We start from the raw sequence: 24912 nt of genomic DNA on the forward strand, positions 1-24912 counted from the left end.
AAATTAAACCACTAATTTAAGTCAATTTGACAATATAACAATCAATGTGATATTTTAAGATTCTCCATATTGTGCATCAATTGCTGTGGTACTAGTTGGGTATAAAGTGACAACAAATCTTTGAGGTTTGATTTTACAGGTTTTTTTAATCTGTGTTTTCACTGGTCTTAAACTGCCTGCCTAACAGTCTGATAAATGGGCAACCAGATTCTAAAACTGAATTCACAACTCAGAAATGTTTTCTGAATGATTTATAGCATCATTTAACACATACAAAAATCTCTGGGACTACACGTACTTCTAAATTTCTTGAGTACATACCTGATATTCCAGAAATGCAAACACTCCTCAGAAATAGCAAGTATCATTTTAGAACTGAATGTGATCACAATTCATGTCATAGGGAGCCAAACCTGACAGATATGCCAAGGAATTCAATGTCTCAAATACTTACTAACAATGTATTTTCCCACTGCAACAGGCTAATGAATGCGCTTTTCCTTCTGCTTTAGCGGCTTGCACTAGACATTAATGAATTCTGCCTTGAAGATTTTCAACTATTAAAATAATTTTGAATGCTGACTTCGTGTACCAGAATATTTTCAATTTATTTCTCTTTGATCTACAAATTATACAGATATACTGTTGTAATCATTAAACTCATCAAGAAAATTATTGAATTATATGGTTTCATATCTCTCAGGAATCCATTTGAAAGTCCTCCCAGTTTAATGGTGAAGCATTGTTATGCTGGAAAAGTGTTTTAGTAATCAATAGGGTGCACACTTTCATGCTTCAGTACAAAAGAAGTAGGAATTACAAAACCTACAACCTAAGATGTCATACATGAGAATTCTAACTGATCTATCTATTAGATTTCCTCCCCATGACAATAACAAGATACAGTAATTGCTATATTTTAGCATAAAAAAGAATATATTTTTGCATAATGGTGTTTCTGAAATCTTGGTAGGAAACCATGCACAATAAACTTCTAAAGTCTTCTGAAAGAATGTCTGTTTATATGAGGTCTATCAAAAAGTCTTGCTGAAAGACAGAAAATGAAGTTCAGTAGTTTTACCCAAAAACCTGAACTGCACAAACACAAAGAATCACCATTTCATTGCTTGAAATGTCATATATATTATAAAAAGTAAAAGAGAAAATGGAATGACCTTATTTTATATTTACTGAATATTTTTTGACTAGAAGGGTTATAATAAGGTTTGCCTACATACATGCATGATTTCTCACTGATATAGCCAACTCAAAGTAAAAAGTGTAACACAGACAACTTCAAGTTGTAATTACCTCATCAACACTGGCATGTACATAACTTCCTCTAACTTTAAGGACACATGTAGTAAAAGGAGCATCAGTACCAGGCATAACACACAGCACAGCAGATTAAAAACTTAGCTTGGGTAACAGAAAATCCTTTCTCTACTATAATGTGCCTAAAAAAAAGAAGTTAAATGCACATGAAAAATAGTACAGACAGGACCTTGTTTAAAAAAACCCTCATTTCACAAACAAACTGCTAAATATGGAATTTCAATTCACAGAGTGATTCAAAACTCAAGACAAAATCCGGAGCACCCTAACAAAATTTGAAGCTGGCCCTGCTGTGACCTAGGGGGTTTGGAGCTGATGATCACAAGGTCCCTTTCTTTCTAAATTATTCTATGATTTCATGAAGTACATGAAATTTAATGTACTTAAATAAAAAAAAAAAAAAAAAAAAGAACTGAACTTTCTGAGATTTGAATGTGGAATTGCAAAGAATTACTTATTTTAGATTTGATCCCCAATTTGTCAAGAATCAGAGAGAAAACAGAACATTCTGTCGAAAGCAAATACTAGCAGTAGTGCTTGAAGTTTGACAACTCCTTAATAGCTAAACCAAAACTATTAAATTTATTGAGGTCCTCAATTTATTGCATAAGATTAAGATGCCGTACAAATTTTCTTAGTATTTTTTTCTTAAGAAAAATGCCTTTGATTCTCTCTATATGTTATGCTTATTTTTCAGATATGTAACATAATATCACTTGTAGTCCACCTGTCAACAGATTTCCTTTTCTTGTACAAAGAATAAAGATTTCAACATTTCTTAGGTTGTAATATTTTTCATTCTTTCATTTTGCATTGTAATGAAAACTTGTAAAAACACATGTTTAAAGAAATATTTAACTGTTTTGTCCATAGCCTGATTATGGTACCACAAGACTTTGAAAATTATTGTCTCCTTCAATAAAATATTTAATAAAAAAGTATAAGCATATGTTGGCAAAGCATCTCTGGTGTGTTTCGATATTACTGCATGAAATATATTTACGAGTAATACATTCATTATTGAATCTTATTATATTTGGCACATTATTTCATAAAGCCTCTGCTTTCTGCCATGCAAAGAAGAATCTTAAATGTCAAAAGAGAAAACCTCCTTGACCATTAAAACTCAAAACACCTAAATAGATTAAAAAAAGCAGCTTTTGTAACATCTTCATTGTCTATATTTTTTCTTCTACATCATGTTTTTGGAAATGTATATATAACTTTAGCTTACATAATTTGTCCATTGTAGAAAATACTTTATGTTAATATCCTACAAATGCTCAATTATAAGTCCAGGAATAATTTGGTTAACAGACTTGAAACTCAATAGAATATCTCCTGAAAAAACAAGACCTAGAGACACTAGTAAAGCCCAGATGTTTTGTTTTCTTGCTTGTTTTTTTTTTTTTTTTTTCAGAAAAATTCTCAAGACATTTTTGTTTTTTTAAGATCCAAAGTGTAGAAGAATGTAAGATTGTCATTTTGAGTAGCTACCTGAACTTAGCGCATTAAAAACGATGTCAGAATGGGCATTTTTGAGTATGTTATTTTTAGGGCATCGCTATAGATTAACATCCTCAGATTCACCTGTCTCTAACATGACTACACTTAATTTTATATTAACATACCAGTGGGCAAATGCTTTAAGAAAAAAAAAATACCTTATGTAAAAATGAAAATTTATTCAAAATAGGTTCCATATTTTCTTTTACCATTATTTTATGAAGTTTACACTTTTAAAGAGAAACACGAATGATTGAGAAGTAGTTTTTCCTTCTAAACTACAATTTTCTCCTCTATTATTTTTAAGTCTTTAATAATAATCTGTTTTGCAAGGCGTAATTGTGAAGATGCTGCACCTTTACCATCTGTAGGCCCTGTTATGTGCACTTCTCCAAAGTCATTTGATGTTACAATTTGTTACCAATATAAGAAATTCTAAATTAGCTGGGCATTACTACTTTAGCAGCTTCCTTAAAAACTCAGAAAACCTAGAACCTTTTTCAAATGTTTTTAAACTGAAGAAATGAGTGGACTTGCCTTTATGTGTTTTTTAAGAAGTCTTCCCTATTTATTGAGGTTTTATATAAAATAGTAACAATTTAATTTTAAAAAATTTTAAAACCACAAGAACTTAAAATTATACCAAACCTTTCCTAAAAAATCATAAAAAGCCATAACTGAAAATAGATTAAAAAAAAAAAAATCAATCTTAAATCTGAGAATTTCCAAACACAAGAACAATCACAAATATTAAACATGCTACATGTATGACATGAATATATCACAAGGTTCTTGATCTAATGAAAGGACAGAAAGAGAACATTGTGAATACCTCTTAATAGAAGAGTGCATTTTTTCCCTTTCATGATAGAAACAGATAGGGGAGTAATAATACTGCAGTTCAGAGGAAGCAAGAGAGAGAATAGGAAGAGAGAGAGGCTATTGGCTACATAAATCCCCAAATGTGTCTCTCTGTCTTCTAAAATGACAGTGACAAGCATCCACATATCCCATAGGTGAATTTCCACAGTACTCTTAATATGGGACTGGATTTTTGTTGTATTCTTCATGTTGCTCTACCACCAGCAAATTGAGTGGCACTAGAAATGCAGAGACTGGTTTTCCTTGGTATTTCATTCTTATATAAATATTTAATGCTTTGAAAAGAAAGATCCATTAACATGCTTCTCTGTCTGTCTATCTATTTATCTGTAAATGTGAAGAAGGAAGGAAAAATTGCTAGAGTTTTAGTGGCCATACCCATCTTATCCTGAGTAGGACTAATTGCAGAATAAAGTTTTTTGTATTCCTGTTGAAGACATCCAAAATTTTTCAGAGAGCACATTTTTTTCCAAGGTTCAAGCACACCTCCACACTGTTTTAAGTTTGTGTATAAGCTAAGCCCCTTTCATTATGAACACGTTATTTGCTGCCTGTGAACCAGAATTACTAGTGTTTATAATCCTGTTAAGACAAAACAAGGCCTTGATTGCTTCTCTAATAGTGTTATACCAGCGTTGCTTTCTGAAGGATTGAAGGGCTCTGAATAACACAATCTCCCAGTCTCTGAGGCCATCCTGTTTCTTCCTTGGAAAACTCAATACTGCTTGAAAGGGAAAAATGCCGTTTTTTTCTCATGAAGTCTTTGCTGATTACTTAGAAACTGGTCAGTGAATGTCCTTTTTTTGAAAAATAAAATTACATGGAAGATTGTGGTAAGAGAATTTTTGCCAGCATGGCTATCTCACACCTTCTCACTCGTTTCTTTGTGTCTACAGAAGAAAGTGTGGCAAATGCTCTTCACTGGTTGTTATCCTCTTCTTGACAATGGATGGGCAATACCCCACACTCAGGGGTTTACCAGCTGCCTGACTGAAAGGATGCAAACTCTCCTTGGAGAACAAACCTTGCCAATATTATCTGCACTTCTGTTACTTCAAGATTAGTGGGCTTCTCTGCACTACTGACAGGGTCATAAATGTCTGGGCCCTGATGGCACTGTTAGCCCTGACTGTCCCTGCCCACCGACCTCCGGGAGGGACTCTGGCCCACAGGGAGCCCCACTGCACCATGACTGTAAAGTGAAGCTATACAGAGATTTGCAGCTAGCCTGCAACAAAACAATTTTCATATTCAGAAGAGCACCTAACAAGTGCAGAAAAACCTGGCTACCATTTGCTCACTGATCTCTTGGTGAACTATACTAGTGTTATGACTTTTAAATCCCTAAATAGCCTGAAGTTGGAGTATCAGAATGATTGCTTCACTTTCTGTGCTCTCCTTCAATAGCTGCAATCAGCACAGACTTTGAAATGAAATCTTCTTCGTTATAAAAGACAAAGGCGAGGGGATAGGGAAACGGATATTCTTGGCTAAAGTTCCAAGACTCTGGAATTTTCTCCTTAATTTGATCTGAAAACAGCTCAAACTAGTACAGTTTGAGACAAAAGCCACCTTTTGAGGGATTCTTTGAAGAAACTGGAAGCTTTCTTCCTCGATGAAGAGAATTGCAGGCTGTTGGAATAGATTTGCACAGAATCGATTTCATACTGCTTAATTTTTTCTGATTAAACTTATTTGTATTTACTGGATGATTGATTACATAAGAATGCCTAACAACTTTGCTAAGCATCTATTGAATTTTTCATATAAACAAAGCCAGACAATTATAGTCCTACTTGCAGAAGGTTTTATACATAGTTATTGGGTCATAATTATAAGAAAATTAATGAATTGCTAGCATTAGTAGCAATTCCTTTCAACAACTTTTTGAAACATCTATTAATCATTTATTAATGCTTTGTTTAAAACTAACTTCTGTAGGCACATTTCCATGATGTTTGTTTCATTTAAGAATACTGTTTTGATTCATTTTATGAGTTTATGGCTTTTGTCTGTGACTGTATGAAGACAAATACGCTGTTCCTTCTGGTACTAGTAGAGAGGGACTGGAAGACTCAGTTTAGCCTTGATAGTCTCTGTATTGGCAGGCTAAAAGTCTTCCAGGCACACCTTTCACCTGCATGTAGGTTCTTCTGCCTCTTTCTGTTAAAAGATGGTCTTGGAATTTACATATTACCTACATTGTGGCAAGAAAGGTCCACTGTGCTCTTTTATCACTCCTGAGTTAAATCAGTCTGATAAAAAGACATCCTGTAAAATTTCAGCATAGTTTATCACTGGCTGCTGGGAAAAAAATCATGACTCGTGCATTATGTACGCATCATTACTTGAGATGTGCAAGCAGTTAACTGTCCCTGTGTAAACAGCATTTATATCTGAATCTTAGCCATAAACCTGTCCCTAAAATGTGAACAGATGAAAAAAGTGATTTTGTTTTCATTAAGGAATATTGACCAAGTATGGAAATTATGATGACCCAACTACAAATCATAATACAAAATACTGACTGCGTATAGTCTAAACATCCTCCTCACTCAGCCGAGAAGGTGTTGAGGCATGGTAGGAAAATGGTCCTTAGTTACCTAAGCATAATGAGAAACTGTCTCAAAAACATGTAATTTTTTTTATCATTCAAAAGACTTAAAAGTATCCTAAATGTCTCAAAAAGTATAAAGAAAAAAAGAAAAGCCTTCACACTAAGAAAAGCTGCTTTAAAAATTCTTTCAGGAACTGAAAATAAGGATTTGGCAGAGGATATCTCAATGCTATTCTACCATGACACTGTAAGCAGGCTAAAACATAACTGGAGAGAGGTTTAAACAGATGTTTTAGAAAACTTGCTGAAACCCTTTGAATGCTCAGGAAACAAGCAAAGACTGAATTTTTCAGAAAGATTCCAGTTACATTTCACAGTATTTTCATTTAAAAAAAGTACACTAGTTTGGGTTTTTTTTTTTTTTTTTGACAAGACTTTTTCTGCTCCGGGCTGTTCAGTCCATGTTTTGATAACACATCTTGTTTTTCTGGTTTGGCCCTATAGTACCTCACAAGTAGAACAAGTTTTTAACCCATTATAGAATAACTGCACAAACTTATGATAAATGCAACCAGCTCCCTTTTGATTTCCCTATCAAATTACATAGAGTAGCACCAGGAAGATTTAGAAAAACAAGATGCCTCCTGCTTAGCAAATATTTGAAATTCTGAAGTAGTTTTTCATTTCTAAAGTAGTTCAGAGATATAGTCAGGGAAATATAGGATATACAATCTCAATATTTCTATGCAGGCGTATATAAATAGAGATTTCAGAAAACTGCATTAATTAATTATGGATCTAGAATTAATTTTTAATATTGTCCACTCTTCTCTCAGTAAAGTTTACCTACCCAAAAATTCTCTACTCACTAAGTATATCTGTTTGTAGACCAAGATGACTTTTCAGGTTTTCATATTTACTAGTTTTTGTCATCACTTGGAGTAGTCTATGATAATACATGCTATCAAGAGGTGCCTTTAAGATGTGCTTTAAGATGTGACCTATTTTGGTTTTTGAACAAAATCTCTCAGTGTTACAGTTGAGGGACAATGAAATGAAGAGGAAAATACTTGCTTGAAAAAATGTAAATCCCCTGAAAACTTCCAAGCGAGAAAGGAGAAGAAACTGAAAAATGTAAGCAAATTGCACAAAAGGAAGATGTGGGGAAATAACATGACAGCATGTAGGAACTAATACAGCCTTATTCTCAAAGAAGCTCTACATTCAATTTTAGTAGGGATGGCAGCATAGATCCTAACTACTCACAATCTACTTCACAGTGGTATTGTCCATAAGGACTGCAGGTATTTGTACCTGCCATTCTACTCTGTTTTTAGAATAAATTACCATACAATTCAAACAGATATTGTACTAAAATAATTCCAAGAAGATCAATTCATGTTATACATAAATCTCCAAAATGAGCTGTATACAACAACTTAAAAACATGTAATGCAGAAAGAATGTTTCAAATTCAAAGTGTGAACTTTTGAAGAAGGCAGCTCCAGCCAACTCTAATAACAAGGGCCTGTCAAGTTATACATCTTTCCTAATGTAATCAATTAATCTTTTAATAGACTTCACATTAACAGAAATAAGAGGAAAGAAAGTTTTATGGGGAGTAAGGTAAATACACTGTTCTACAAAGTTAACACTGAGGACTTTTTTTTGCTCTGGGTTTGCATTTAAATTAAACATCTGTGTGACTGCAGTCTGTAGTCACTGGGTTTGTTCTCATCTGAGTACACTGCAACCTACTACGCAGACCGGTCACTTGAGGTTTTAGTATTTGGTATATTGTAGCTCTCATCAGAGAAATGTATTGCCAATTCATTGAAGGAAGAAGCTATGAGAAAAAAAGTCTCAAACTTCACCTGAAACATAACATGAAAAGAAGGGAAGAGGTACACTAATGTCCACTAATGTGTATGCCCTGCAACTAGAGGAAACACATTGTCGTCTTTAGATCTTCTGGTACTGGAAGAAATACAAGCTATACTGGACTAAAATGAATGCTACTATGATTTACAGTATTACATTTATACAGACAGTTACTGTGTTTGGTTAAGAAAAACAAAGATAAAAAGTCATTCTATGTTTCTTTGAATACATGTTAATTACATGTTCATTGTAGGTTTCTTCGAAATAATTCTGTAATTTGGAACATGCTCCGCTTAGTGCAGAATTTTTGTGTGTGGATTATGGGATGTGAAGGGGAAAGCGATAACAGGCATTAGATAATTTGCTATATTTTTTCTCCCATCACTGTGCTGATAGTTGCAAAACCATTTACTTCCTGCTGTATAAATCAGAAGACTGTTGGAACTGATTTAACTTGCACTACCTGTTAAAAATATCAAAGGGTAAATCTGGATGCAAGGAATTACTGATCTGTTGAATGCATTTTATTAACATTACTCTGTATAAACACCCCACCTTGGTATGTATGTAATGAACTTTTGTCTGTTTGGGGAGGCTTACACTCTTTTCTGCCCTTAGAGAAGTGCAAAGAAGGCATAGATCTGTTTTTAATGTTTGTTGAATAATTCTTTATAGATATGCTTTTGAAACAGACATAATGAATATCAACAGGTATGTAGAAAGGTTACGAAATTGCTCAAAATCAATAATTAATGCCCAGGATTAAATATCACATACTAGCTCGCTTAAAATGTTTAAGTTAACTGCATAAGTAATGCACATTCTCAAACTAACTCCTCTGTGATTTCGACTCTCTGAAATTTATCACTTCAAAAATATGCTTCATATCTACTTGAGTGGACAGTGGAAAATGCAAAATAATTGTAAATTTGTTCACCAAACTTATTTAAAACTAAAGAGTAACGGTTGACTTTTACAAGATTACAGTAAGATTTCTATTTGGTGTAAAGAGGTCTGACTTCATTAATATTAACTGAAGATACAGCTACTGGACTAAGACTAATGGAGAAATAAAGAATCGATTAACGTATACTTGCATTCTTTTCCCTTGACATTCTTTTCAGTTAAAATGCTTCCATTTATTTTTTGTATACTTACTTTGAACTCCATGGGAGCGAACTATTTTCCAGGTTTCTGAAGCTATCTCTTTTACATCCACTTGGTAATGATGAATGGGCACACCTCCATGTGAATCTGGCTTATTGAACAAAACTTTCGCAGTGGTTTGTGACAACTCTAAAACTCGTACTCCATAAGGATTTGATGGCACATCTAAAAAATTACAAACATCAATTTAATAATCGGCAGCAACCAGACAGACCTAATCAGTTGATAATCTACCCTAAAAAGTCTCCTTAACATCTGGAAGGGAGAAAAAATAAATATTGAATATGAGGTAATAATGTTTGTGTTAGATAAACAACTTAACCTTTTTAATACAGTGCTGTAAGAAAACCACATTTATTTTCTTGTATGCTAAAGTTATGCAAAAACATTTTCCATTTCTGCCTTTCTTTTATAATATGATCTTTTTTAATAGCTAATTTCGTCATAGGCAAATGTAAGAGATTAGTTTGTTTACTGTATAATTATGTAAAAGAGAATAACAAATTTTAAATCAAATGTAACAAGAGGAACAGTTATGGCTAAATAGATCATTCAGAGTCTGAATTATTCTAAATGAGATTATGACAAAAACTGTTGAAATAATTTGTCCACTTTTATGAAACTCTGAAATACAGCTGAAAACATGAATCCTTTTTTTCTTTTTTGAAAGACTGGATTCCAAGCTACTAGCAAGGAATATTAATGGAAGGTTTCTATTCTCTTTTCAGTTTAAGAAATAATTTGCAGAATAGGTTGAAAGAAATATTTTCTCTGAAATCAAAAGCAAGTGCATATCTTTGGAAGTAGAAAAGAACTATAAAAATACAGCAGGTGTCTGTAGACAGTGTTGAGATGCTAGATATGAAACAAAAGCAAAAAGTTAACCTTGGAGTCAGCATATCTTTAAAAATAGAAATATTATGTTATTTTTACAATGTATGACCGAACCAAAACATAGAAGACAAAAGACTAACTTTTCTAATTGTCACACATTTTAAATTGTTATAATTACAAAAAATTCTATTGAAAAATACTAGGAAGAATTTTAGTTCTGTGGACAGAAGACCAGGGATTTGAAACACCACTAAAAATTTCTCTTCTGATACATCTGACAATTATTTGCATACCTGCTTACAGATTTGACATTGCTTTTGTCTCCATGGTATGGAAGATATTTTTATAAGGACATGCAGGAATTTGAGCCAAAGCCTATCATTTGGTTAGTGGGTACTGAATCATTTACATAAAATGTAGTCTTTATTCAAGGGCTGTCAGACAGTTGGGAATAAAAAGAGAATCAATCTGAGCTTCACCTAGTATTGGTACTTGAATGAAAATGAGCCAAAAATTTCTATAAAATATTAAAGACTGGGTTTAAGGTCATATTCAGCCACAAATTCTCAGGAAAAGAACACCTGCCAAAGCTGCTCGAAAGGGGCTGATTTGTATAACCTTTTAATAACCAGGCACCTAAACTTTTCCAGAAAAATTCTCTAATAGTTGTCAGAGTTGAGCATCTTAATGCTAATATCATACTTCTGTGAATTCTTATAGTTAGCATTTCTGAATATAGGTCTCCTGAAACCTCCAATGCTTGGTGCTCACTGAGTTAAAAAAAGCATAGATTTATTTATGTGGATGAACAATTTTAATATCTTTTACTTAAAGACACAACTATATGAATCCATGACATTAAAGATTTGAGTAGAATGCAAATCTCAGCTTGAGGGATTTAAATCCCTTCTTATTTCAGGAAACATTCATTTCACCAGGATATGGGATGTTGCAGGAAACTTTCACCCTTCTTAGTGAAGCTGTATTACTCTGAAGAAATGAATTCAAGATTCATGGTCAGACAGTGCAACCAAATGTAACCAGTATGCTATGCATCCAGAACACAGACCTGGGTTTTGAATCTTTTTCTAAATTGATCAAAAAGTTGGGTTTTTTTTAGAAAAAAGAAAATATGTTCAAAAAACCATACAGATTTTTTTCTGTGATCACACAGAAGAAAAATTAGTTATACGAGTTGCTTGCTAAATAAGCATTGATCCCAAAATCAGAGAAGGATGAGGATTAGAACCAGCTTGTGAGCCCTCTCCTCCAGATTCTCATTACAGCTGAGAGCAATACTTATTTTCCCCGCTAGCGACAGTACCTTAAGCACCATTCTGCGTACAGATTCTTTCTCTCCCTAGCTCAAATGACTGTTCTGAGAGGAGTGGGAAAAATACAACATAAGAACACCAGCAAAGCAATCCAGGATAGCTAAAGTAAAGCAGTATGGCACTCACTGTATGAGTGATGTGGATACCAATCACTTGGGAAGATGAATATAGCTCTGCAGTACTGAAGATGAATGCTCTTTGGATTTAATTGCAAGCTAAAAGCTGCTGTGGATACCTACAATATTACAAATAGTTTCTAAACACTTTTATTCCTTTTCTGTTGTTAAAAGAGTTAAAAATGAAACAAAAAAATTGTTTAAGGTTGAATGAATAATTAATTTCACTCAGGTTATTTTTAAGGTTAGTTTTTGTATGCTCTTTTTATAAGGCAATTCACTGTTACTTCAGTTTGGATCAAAACAATTATTTGGTCAATGGTATGAAACAAAAATGTATTATTTACATATCCACTCTGTTCTTGACTTTCAAAATGTTAAGGAGATCTCTTTTCCTTGTGTGTTTATGTCTGCATATGATTAACTATAATAAACATGGCATAGGGAAGAAGACATCCTTCAGGAAGAACCTTATGTTCTCTACTGCAGATTCAAGTATAATTTCTGCCAAATGAAGATACGATTCCATTTGTTAATAAGCATAAAATGAAGCTCCTGTGAAAACCCAGTAAAATATTTTGCATAACTAGCACAATGCAATACGTTTAAAACTCATTTAAGTATGAAATACATCCACAATACTATTTTAAATATGCATCCCACAATCCAAGCAACCCACACATGCAGGTAACTTTTATGCAGTTTTCAGAGTTGAACTATATCAGTTCTTACAAAAAGAGTGAATCACCTGAAGAAAATACAACAGGAGACACATCCTAGTCAAAATCAGAAACAAATACTAGCAATGCCATTAAGATAGAATAAAATACGTAGTATCTCTTTCATTCCAGCCAAATCTATAACGTTGTCCCCAAAGAAGATCATTAGCAGCATAATGAACTGAATCTAATTCTGTAGTTCTGTAATGGGTATGAATTTGATCATGCAAGGTAAACAGCTCTCTGGTCCTGATCTAGCTAAACATTCTAGCATTTGAGCTGTCCCCTGTCAGCTGAAATTGTTTGGAACATTGCCATGATTTTCATGTTAGAATTGCAAGGCTTTTGGCTCGGTGTTTAGCAGGAGTGAAGAATAATTTGCAAAGTTGTGTACTCAGAAGTCTGTGTCTGGAAGGATAGAACTGTGGATGGTTCTTGTTTTTTTTCCCTTCTAAAACTAAACAACCAAATGAATCTTAGAGGAGTTTAGCTATGGGCAGTGATTACTCTTTCATGTACTGTTACAGATAGAAGTTGAAGGACTATATAGTAGAAAAAGTATGGATTTATTTTCTATGATCTAAAGATCACTTAGTGATAGCACAGATTCTGGTATACTTTTTTAGAAGTTCCACTGCTATCTTGTTGTTGCAATACTGCTACCAAAACAAGGGATAATTTACCAAAAGTTCAGCCTTTAAATTAAAATGATTTGATTTAATACCACCTCCCTGCATACTGATATTTCACATGAATTATGACTAAAGTAGATCTGGGCACATCTAGGAATATCTGTGCTCACCTCTGGCTCTGAAAGCCATTGAGACAATCTGCCAAGCTCACCTGGCTTGCCAAGGCCTAAGCCTGTCATAGAGAAAAAACAGAGTATAAGTAGACTTCTAAAATAAAAGTTGTGGTTGTGATGTGAAGTAATTAATTTGCAGTGGCAAGAAATGAAAAAGACTGTGGTTCTTTTCGCTTTCTACATGTTACTCACACAGCAATTTAAATGCTTAAGTAATGAAAAAGGAGGATGTCAACCATGTGGCATTGTTAAGAGTTGATCACCACGAGTCAGGTGGTGAGCACATCTGATTAAGCTTTCAATATGTGCTGAAGTTTCTCAGCATTTACCAGTAATGGCCAGCACCTTTCAGTGTGAAACCTTAAATAGGCTGCAGTTCTTCAATTGTTTTGAAAGGTTTAAATGAAAGTGTCTGGAATTCAGGCTGATTCAGTAGCTCTGTATAATTTGAGTGAACAGGTATAGTTTTCCTGCCATACAAAATGCTATGGTTGCAAATTGCGTCTAAACTCTGAAAGAAATCTTTTTCTGTCATCAATAAGTCTAATTTCTTAAGAAGGGCAACAGAAATAAAGATAATGGCATTGTGACAGCATGATCACTTTCTAACTAGTAGTAAATTAAAAAAAAAAAAAGGGTAGTTTGATTCTGCTGAAAACCAGCAAAGCAGAAAAATGGAACAAAACATGAAGCAAGTCATTCCTGCAGAATTTTAAAACTATTCAGTAAAATGATCATTATTTGTAAACTTTACCCTAGCAGCATGCTTTGCTTAATACTGTCTCCCAGATAGAAATAATATTTATTTTTCCCTGACAGAGCCATTTTAAAAGTATGCTATGCCCCAGCATTAGTATTTACAATCAAAGCCAAAAGGAAATCCAGGCTGTATTGAAATGCATGAAAAAAATTTATAGGCTTTAATATGGAAAATATCAATCATTAGGGCTTCCTAATCTATCAAAGTAAAGCAACAAAAGTAGTAAAACTAGTAAGAAAGCTGCATTTGACATTTTATACCTGTAATTATTATGATGGTTTTATCCTCCATTTCCCTGGTTGTTTTTCGTTTCCAGCTGATGCTAGTTTAAGTGCAAAACTTGTAACAGTGAACTACATTTGTTATTTGTTGGGGTTTTTTCCCCCAAAAAAAGTCTATTTAGATGCAAATGCTAAAAATGTCAATCTTTCAGGATACTCACTATTATGCATTACACTATTGTAAGTAGTGCCTAGCATAATGGAGCCCTGACACCTCCACAGCCAGTCTTTCCAGTCCCACATAAACAGTACACTATAAACTGCATATGTTAAGGATACCTTTTTCATTATTATAACTACAAAATTTGAGTTTGTTCTTTTTTCTGCGTTTCATATCATTGTATAGAATGTCTATATATAGCTCATGCTTTACATAATAACTTCCCATAATTCTTTATTCATTACATATTCACTAAATATACTCTGATTTACATTTTACGTTTATAACTGCAGTACATATTTTATTTTAAGTGTTCATCAAGTTTTCTGAATAATTGACTGAAAAATGTTAAGCAAACTGTTGCAAAAGTAGAGAATAGTAAGCTGTTTGAAAAACTGGCATCAGTAACATCTTTGATATAGTTGTATTAAAAAGCCAAAACAGGATTATAGCTTGTACGGAGTTATTTGCTCTCACTTGCATTTCCAGGGGCTCTCGTGAGAATTTGCTGAAATGCAATGCATAATCAAAATATCATGATCTTTTTCAATTAATAATGAGAATTATTTTGTATTAAAATTAACTAATTATTTATAAAAGCAGGAGAGAAATATATAGCTAAAATAATCATCATGCAGTATCATGCATTGTGTTGGGATACTGTTCTGCAAATCTAAGAGAAAAATCAGCAGATACAGAATATCTGCTCAGATGTTCTCATATGTATATATATCATGATGAAAAAACAGTGCACAGCAATAACCACAATCTGAGTTCCTCTGTTTTCATTGGCATAATTGTTCTATTTTCTCATCTTTTTCTGTCCTGAGAGGTAAGATAGCAGAGAGATGCAAGGGGGATTTTTCCTTCCCTTTCCTACCATTCATGTTCATGGCCTTAAGAAAGACTTCTAGTGGCAAGTCTTCTGTTTTTGAGAGGAAATGAGAAATTATTCTAGCAGCTTTCACATCATTGTACTTCTACTGTTTTTCCTTTCCAGTGAAGCCTCACATGTAACAAATTTTAGTGATGATACTCCAGAGAAAAGTGTAGCACCTAGCCCAGCAGGACAGGCAGAATGAGTGCTGCTGTCAAATCAACAGATGCACGTGTTGCCCCAAAGAGAAAGCATGTTCCTGAAGGGAAATGGATGTAACTGACTAAAATCATAGGGTTACGTGCAGTCCTTTTGTTTGATGAATTTAACGTAACTCTGCAAATCCTATGACAGTCACGAATATTTAGAAAATCAAGTCCTGAGATTTTTAGAGGGCTAAATCTACTTCCTAAATTAAATGATGGTAAAAGTAATATACACATAATAGATATAGTTTACCTATTCAAATCAATGCTAACTTCCCACAAGTCTTGAGATTTCTTAATTAGACACAGAATAGTTGGTACAGAAGTTAATTGTGTTTTTCCTTAAAGCTTAGAGCTTTTCTATTATTACCTCAATTTTGAACATCACAGGGAGTAGTCATTTTTCATATTTAATGCCACATGTAGTACTGATGAGCTGCTACAGTCATAATTTTAGCCCTATTACAGAAACTCAGTTGTTCAAGTAATTCCACTGAAATAAATGGAATCGACCAGGTAAATGATCATGAACATGACTGAAGATTCTACAAACTGTTCTCTTCTGGAATTTCTTTTCACAAAAAATAAAACTATTTTAGGTATGAATTAGATTGTGCGAGTCCTTATATTGGGAAGAGTTTTGTCAGGTAGAAAGTAGAGAATGTATTGTATGAAATTATAACTTAGCTGGGACTAAGGATGGTTACATGCAAAAGGAAGAGGTAATAGATTTCTCATTAGTTGCATGTAGCTATCAAAGGAATATCAGATTTGCAACACAGCTAATACCCCAAAAAAGCTCTAAAATGAAGGGGAATGGATCTTCTGGATGATGTAAAATTGTGCCACATAGAAATCCTCTGTTTTCTCAATAAAAACCCACATTTTCCTATTTTAGGAAGCTCAGCTCTTTTGACCACTCTTCAAAGACAAAAAAAGTAGTATAGTATTCATGGTAAAAGTGTGTGTTAGAAATTCATCCTTTAGAGGAAATGGGAAAAACTTTCAATGCTGTGTACAACTTCTAAGAAATTTATTAATAAACAACTGGTTTTTATAACTCCTGAGACACCAAAAGAAAATAATTACCCTATTGAGCAAAACTATAAAAATTAAAACACCAGGCTGGATAAGAGAGCCTCCCTATGACTGGATGTGCACATTTCAGTGATGCACGTATAAAGGTCCTCCTGAAACATTCAAGATCATAAAAAATATACAAGTCCTACTTTAAAAAAAATATACAAGACCTTATTTCTACCTGTCCCCTCCAATATGTATCAGCCAGTGTGGCAGTATGGTATGACCTGAAAGTTACTTGATGAAAATAGTCCATAACAATACATCACAAGGGGTGTATAGCTTTCAGTATGGCTGTACCTTTGTTACTGTAAACTGCATTATAATTCCATAGACGTCATTAAAGCTGGAACAATTTGCATCATCTAAGTATGTAGTTCCAAATGTTGGAAGTCCTCAAAGCTTGCTGAACAAGCATTACTCCATTCCACAAGAAAATATAATTGAAAGAAATGCTAAGAAACCCTCATTTACTCTCAGTTAATAATTATTTCTGCCAAAGAACAAACATACAGTCATAATTTTATATTTGCCTGAACAACAATAGATGGACGTAAAAATATTCAGAAATTCTGTAACAATTGGTTGTAGAACATCTCAGAGCTTAAATTAATTCAATCCAGCACTCTGGGTCAAATTCTGCTTTTAAATAACTAAAAGTGCAAATGAAGATAGAAATTATTTGCTGAAGTATTTCAGTCTTTTGTCATCCTTGGCTTATCAAGGAAATACTAGGGAGAAAAAGGAAAGGAACACTTTCCTAATTCTTTCTTATTTTCACTGCCTTCAAACCATATGTCTCTCCACTGAAGTAATGAAAATACACTGTTATAAATGTAATAAGGGCAAAAGAAAAAATGTTAGACTAATTCTGTTTTTTTCAATTTTCAGAAGGCCTTAAAATTAAATCCAAAGAAGATTCATATTCTGAGGGAACTGTTTCATTTTACTCTATATTGCAACTCAACTTTTAGAGAATTAAAATTAACTGCAAACATTCCATTGGAATAAAGTAAACAGAGAAAAGTGTGTTTGAACTTAATTTTGATTAAAGTAGAAAAAATATTTAAAGAATAAGAAACAGCTTTTTAACTTACCAGCTTGACCAAGTGTATACTCCTGATATCTTGTTCCTATTCTGTTTGTGGCTGTACAATTATAACGTCCAAAATCACTGTCAGATGTGGGAGCAATCTTTAAAATGAATAGTTTGTAAATATTAGTTTCTAATCAAATATCAAATTTCTTTAAAAAAAAAAAGAAATGCAAAAATGTTCTCCTTAACCAATATGCAGATGCCTTCTTACGTCAGCCTATCTAGTATATTTTCCAAATACAGATTTAAATACACACTTTTTTGTGTTAAACTCCCCCTTCTCAAATTCAAATGAGAAAATCAAATAATGGAAAATCGTGACATTGTTCATCTTTACAATCTCACTTTTAAAGTGAAAAGAAAAGAATCTAATAAACTGAACTTTTTTTCACAGACAGTATTTGAATAAACTGATATTTTGACTGAAATAAGCACTGAAAGGTCTGAAAATTGCTGATTCTTATAGAGGATGCAAGAATCATAGAATGCTTTGGGATGGAAGGGACCTTTAAAGGTCATCTACTCCATCTCCCCTGCAATTGCCAGGGACATCTACAACTAGATCAGGTTGCTCAGAGCCCCAGCCAGCCTGGCCTTGAACGTTTCCAAGGATGGGGCATCTACCACCTCTCTGGGCAACCTCTTCCAGTGTTTCACTACCCTCATTGTAAAAAATTTCTTCCTTATATCCAGCCTGAATCTACCCTCTTTTAGTTGAAAACCATTGCCCCTTGTCCTATCGCTACTGGCCCTGCTAAAAAGTCTGTCCCCATCTTTCTTATAAGCCCCCTTTAAGTATTGAAAGGCTGCAATAAGGTCTCCCCGCAGCCTTCTCTTCTCCAGGCTGAACAGTCCCAGCTCTTTCAGCCTTTCCTCATAAGAGAGGTGCTCCATCCCTCTGATCATTTTTGTGGCCCTCTTCTGGACCCTCTTCAACAGGTCCATGTCCTTCTTGTACTGAGGACCCCAGAGCTGGACGCGGTACTCCAGGTGGGGTCTCACCAGTGTGGAGTAGAGGGGCAGAATCACCTCCCTCGACCTGCTTGGCCACGCTTCTTTTGATGCAGCCCAGGATACAGTTGGCCTTCTGGGCTGCAAGAGCACATTGCCGGCTCATGTCCAGCTTTTCACCCACCAGTACCCCCAAGTCCTTCTCGGCAGGGCTGCACACAATCACTTCATCCCCCAGCCTGTACGGATACTGGGGATTGCCCTGACCCAAGCGCAGGACCCTGCACTTGTCCTTGTTGAACCTCATGAGGTTCACACAGGCATGCCTCTCCAGCCTGTCCAGATCCCTTTGAATGGCATCCCATCCCTCATTCATGTCGACTGCACCACGCAGCTTGGTGTCATCTGCAAACTTGCTGAGGGTGCACTCGATCACGCTGTCTATGTCACTGATGAAGATATTGAACAGCACTGGCCCCAGAACGGACCCCTGAGGGACGCCGCTCATCACTGTTCTCCATGTGGACATCGAGCCATTGACCATTACCCTCTGGATGCAACCATCCAGCCAATTCCTTATCCACCATAACATTTTACTTTTTATTGGTTGCAGGATTCACTAGACATTTGGGGGGAAAAAGAAGATGTAAGTGATGTGGCTCAACTGTAAACTCAGGTGAATAAGCGTATAAGACAGAACAGATAATAAATACTACAGGGAGCTAATGATTTATTGGAATCCAGCTTGCCTGACCAGCTGTTTAGGTGACAGAAGAATGGAAGAGCACTCACAGAACCACAGACTGTAAAGCATATTTTGTGTTGTTAAGCTTTACTTAATATAAAAAAAAACCCTAAAGATGACCTTCAAACAAGAGTAAGACTGTGTCTTTTTAAATATATATCCTCTACTACAAGAAATGAGGTTACTTGTTTGGACTTTAGTAAAAAAACATAGGTTTTTTCAGTGCACTGTACATCTCTTGCTTAGGATCTGAAGTAGGTCCCCCACTCTGATTAGCCCTATAGATTCTCAAACTTTTTTCCCATGGCAACTGAGAAGCTTATGCTCAGACATAAGCCCGATACTAGATAGAAATGGAGAAAACTAACTTCTTCCACAGCTGTGAAGGAAGACAGTATGTTGTCCCTGTAACAGGTGAGACTAGGGCTGGAGACACTGGTTACACTTTGTTGTGAACTGATTAATTATGGACCATGATTTGCTATACACTAATGATGAGTAGTTCTCTCTTTAGTCAAGTTAATAAAGTAAACAGATAATTAAGGTCTGTCTTCTGCCTTTCTCAAGTTATGTTCTTACATGTACCTTTTAGATAACAGAAGGGAGTTTAGCTCTTATTTTTCCAGTGCCTCCATGAGGAAACAGTTGTTGTCAAAGCTAATTGCAGTTTATTATCACTTTACCCTTCTGCTTCGTTCTTGACTGAAGCCACATAAATTTTTTTGTATATACCAAGCACCTACCAGGTAGTCACTTTAATTTTTAGTATTAACCCGATAGGTTAGTTTTATATTTATTTATTTATTTATTTATTTACTTGCAAGAAACACAAGTCACATTTTTGTTCCCTGCAGATGGAAAACTGAGCACAAGCCATGCAAATGAGGTTTATTTTCCAACTGCTCACAAGAAAGGTGGAGATAAATAAGTTCATAAATAGTATTTTTTAAAAAGAGCTTTACTTATTAAATTATAAGTCTTATCCTTAAATGCACTTTATAGTACTTGCAATGGTGCCAAACTGAGGAAGAAATTAATTAATGTCACCACGTTGATTTCCATTTTAAGCCTTACCTCTAGAATCAGCTTTCTTCCTGTACTGTAGGTCTTCAGATGTGTTGTATTTTTTACTGGTAAAACTAATTTTCCTCTTCTCCACTGAACTGAGGCAGACGGATTTGCTAGCACTTCACAGCTTATATTGATGGGATTGCCTTCCCAAGAGTAATACATGGTTTGATTTGACACAAACGTTGGAGCATCTGGAAAAAGGAAGTAATACACAAATATATTAAGTGTTTTAGTAAAACAAGCTGTACACCCCTATCCAAACATTCATATAGAAATTGATTGCTGTATCAATTTATTACAGACCATGAAAATATCAGTATTCAACCTTGAGTTTCTTGAGCCTTTATTTTGGTAGCTTTCTGCTCTCCTGAAACTGTTTCAGCTGAAATTCTCAGGAAGAAAGAACCTGGTAATTACACTTAGCATTAGGCAACATCAGGCCCTTGAAAGATGTTATCTCAGAAATGACAAAGAACATTTCTTCCCGAGGATGAGAAACCCTTCAGCCAGATCCTTGTATGACAAAGGAAGGTAACCTATGAAATTTATATATATAATCTGTTCATTTGCTGATTTTACAGTGTCTTCTTTTGCTATGGAAAAATTACATTCACTCTCCAAATCTTCATAGATGTGTAACAGCTTCACACATTTCTCACTGGAACTAACTTATACTTTATGAAAACTTTCTAAAGAGAGATGTTTAGTTGTATGAATAAACCTAGAAGAAAAAAAATAATAAAAGAATACCTAAAATGTTACAACGTATTCTACCTACTTCAGAAAAAATATCATGTGTATCAGCACACTATTTAGGATAATCTTTATACCAGTACCTTATGAAATCATCAAGCAAAAAGATGTGTGTCTTCCTTACAAACCTGCCTATAAATGGCTACGTTAAGCATACAGCCAAACACTGAGTCTCATACAGAGGAAATTGCTGGTTTGCAAACTGACTATGATTTTCAGATCACAATGCCAGTAGTGACAAGAATTACCTGTTCTATTCCCTGTTTCCCTGGATAGCAGGAACAGTTTAATGGTGTCTAGAAAATGAGAGGGAGTAGCATTTTCCCTGCTCTTCTACTTATGTCTTGGGTAAATCATATTTTTTGTCTATCAATTTTTTTTTTATTTTAATCCCACTCTTATCATATTTTAAGAGTATTAAGAAAATATTCTTTATATTACTGGAAGTCAAGGAAACTCTCTAGCACTTTAATTCCAAAAGAGAATTATGAATTATAGCTGGTGTCATGGTATCTCTTTTTAATATTTAAAATATATATGTATATATTTTTATTTTGATAAATAGCTCCTAAATGTTTCTAGATGTGTCTCTGGAAATTCTATTCTAGTCTTCTCATAAAAAGTTTAACTTTAGGCTAGAAAATTGCTAATAGGTCTATCAGAGACCCAAACTGAGCACATTTAACTAAGTAAAATTTAGCTTCAGGAATGGTTTAAAACTACTTCCTTGTTTCTGAAGTGCACGTTTTCATCTTCTTTCTGTGTTTGCCTTTGTCAAAAAGCATAACTTTTTGGTGACATTATGCTGCTGCTGCATGCATGCATACAGGCTTTGACCAAAAAGAACTGTTATCAGTAGAAGTTTTAAAGCACAGGTCAAGGCTGCTACATTGCCCAATGCCAGCAGCATTTTTTTAAATAACTATTCAGTCCTTATTTTTGTAGGAAAGCAAGTGGTTTCATCCAAACAAGTACAGTATGTCTTCCTATGAATTTATTTACCAGATACAGGAGGTCATCTATCTTTTCCAAATGTTTTAGTAAGTAATTCTAGTGCTCCTTGATTTTCATAGACCTTAAAAACCCACATATTTCATCATCTAAACATCTTAATGAAAAAATGGACTATCAAAGAGTCTTAAGGATGTGACACCTCACACTAGTGGAGCTCTGTGAAGAAAAAAGCAAACTGCATATCCCTGTTTTATTGTTAAGTATGGTCAGGAATATCAGAATACCGAGTCAGAGCCTTGGCTTCTCCTCTGGAAATGAAGTTAGTGGTGGGAGCCACTTGAAGGAAAACTGAACAAACTGACTTCTGCCTGGCAGACAGTTTTTGCATCTAATGTGTTCAACACATGGATCAGAAATCTCATCAGAGTGTTCATGAGGCACAAAATGTGGTTATTTCACGACAAATTTTAGGTAAGCACTGTCTTCCAGTGCACAATTTCTGAGAATAAGTTCACTCAATTAATGAACTCTGGCATCAATGTGGAAGATAGAAAGATGTTCTGTCTGAACCTGACTAACTTTCCTTCCTAGGTAATATCATGCGGTTAGATGCTCTCTGTTGATTTAAATACACGTGCGAAACTCATATCCTATTTAAAAAGTCTTACAAGTGAAAAAGTAGTGTACATTTCTGTACTGCAGGTACAAGCATTTAGGAGAATAGGGACTTTCCATTCAGACTGCTCTCTCTTCTAAAGGTAGATTTTGGATGCCTACAGTATCTGTTTATTTATATTTTAAAAGAATAGGTGAGTTATGGACTATCACCTATACATCACTACAGATACTAACAGACAGTTTTAACGTCATAAAACACAAATAGAACTAAAAGTCCATCAAATAAAGATATATATCAAAATCATCAACTCCCAAATGTAAGGCATTCCTAAACAAAGAGCTTCACATTTTCCCTCTCACAAAGTCTGAGTAAAAAGGCTTTGCAGACACTTTCCCAGCAGTCGAAAGCTCCAATATAGCAAAAAGAAGAGGACACGGGATGACTGTGCCAATGGCTTGATTCAGACAAATTGTCTTAAGTCAGATGGATTTTTAATTTTGATGTTTCATACAAAGAAGTAACTCTGGAAATAATTTTTTTCAGTACAAATAAAAGATATTTTAAATTTCTTATAAAATAAAAAAATAAGTTGGAAGGGAATAACTGGTTTATAAAGATATCTTGGTTTTTCTTGTATGCTCTTCACTAACTGCAGTATATTATGCTTAAATGGTTACAGAATTAGTATTTATCAAACAGAAACACACAATATGTTTAATATAAAATAGAGCATGAAAAAATAACAAACCTTAAAGCCAAGGCTTTGAAAACATAAGGTTGACTATTTTATATGTCTACAAAATCTGATCCCTCCAGTTTTCTAGAATAACTAAGAAACAAATTAAGTTAATAAACAGAACATTTATCAAGAAATTCTATCAACTAAAAATGAAGTAGAAATGAGAGGGTGGACCTTCTCATATGTTAACATATGTTAAGGATACTTAAATTCAATATATGTACTGTATAAAAAGAAGAAAAGCTTCCATGCAGATCAGTGAGAAAGTTAAAACCATTACAAAATAAAAATATGCTCTGCTTAGCTTCTGTGTAACTCAGGATTAATTTACGCCTGAGAAAAAAACAGATACATGGTGTAAATGAACAGTTCTTTTTAAGCTTTTGTGCATAAAGTACTACCATTTAAGACAACATACTGGACTTCTAAATTGCTAAATACAGAACTAGGAGCTTGAATACACTTCATTTTTAAAAGAAGCAACCCTGGTGAAATTTAGTATAACTGAACCTTGTGGCGCTCTACTGAAAAAAGAAAAAAACTGCAGAAAAATACAAAAGCTACTGTTCATATTAGTTAGTATAGGCACACAATAAATCATAGAATCATAGAATGGTTTGGGTTGGAAGGAACATTTAAAGATCACCTAGTTCAGCCCCCCTGCAATGGGCAGGGCCATCTTCCACTAGATCAGGTTGCCCAGAGCCCGGTCCAACCTGATCTTGAATGTTTCCAGGGATGGGGCATCTACCACCTCTCTGGGCAATGTGTTCCAGTGTTTCACCATCCTCATTGTAAAAAATTTCTTCCTTATATCTAATCTAAATCTACCCTCTTTCAGTTTATAGCCGTTACCCCTTGTCCTATCACTATGTGCCCTTGTAAAAAGTCCATCTCCAGCTTTCTTGTAGGTCCCCTTCAGGTACTGGAAGGCTGCAATAAGGTCTCCCTGGAGCCTTCTCTTCTCCAGGCTGAACCACCCCAACACTCTCAGTCCTTCTTCATAGGAGAAGTGCTCCAGCCCTCTGACCATTTTTGTGGCCCTCCTCTGGACCCGCTCTGACAGGTCCATGTCTTTCCTGTGCTGAGGACTCCGGAGCTGGACCCAGCACTCCAGGTGGGGTCTCACCAGAGTGGAGTAGAGGGGCAGAATCACCTCCCTCAACCTGCTGGCCATGCTTCTTTTTATGCAGCCCAGGATATGACAAAGTTCATAAATACTGTTATAAGCTCAGATGGTAAAAGATGGAGTATTATTTTTGAGAGATGAGGCAATGCAAATGAAAAAATATGCCTAGAAGGAACAAAGACTATATCACAAAGGTACAAAATTAAACAAACCTATTCTATGAGAGTGAGATTCTATAAGCAAATATAACTTTAGAATGGCATTTTAGAATAGTTAATATTATGGCACCCGCATTAGCTAAACTCAAGGTGTTCATTTTCCCAAACAAGAAAGAAACTGACAGGTCAGCACTCCA

The 24912-nt window shown here is 34.7% G+C and overlaps 1 protein-coding gene across 2 annotated transcripts in view; it reads right to left on the minus strand.

Moving 5' to 3' along the window:
- The window catches only part of NCAM2 (neural cell adhesion molecule 2), a gene marked incomplete at both ends in the record, with an annotated part of 315199 nt that overhangs the window by 57967 nt on the left and 232320 nt on the right, over positions 1-24912 (minus strand). For both annotated transcript variants that reach the window (XM_082333672.1, XM_082333671.1), the window contains 3 exons: positions 9320-9493; positions 17598-17694; positions 20367-20554. In XM_082333672.1, coding sequence (XP_082189798.1) covers positions 9320-9493; positions 17598-17694; positions 20367-20554 — 459 coding nt within the window. The remainder of the gene's footprint in view (positions 1-9319; positions 9494-17597; positions 17695-20366; positions 20555-24912) is intronic.

The sequence above is a fragment of the Platalea leucorodia genome, assembly GCF_965183815.1.
Source record: "Platalea leucorodia genome assembly, chromosome: 2".
Lineage (NCBI taxonomy): Eukaryota > Metazoa > Chordata > Aves > Pelecaniformes > Threskiornithidae > Platalea > Platalea leucorodia.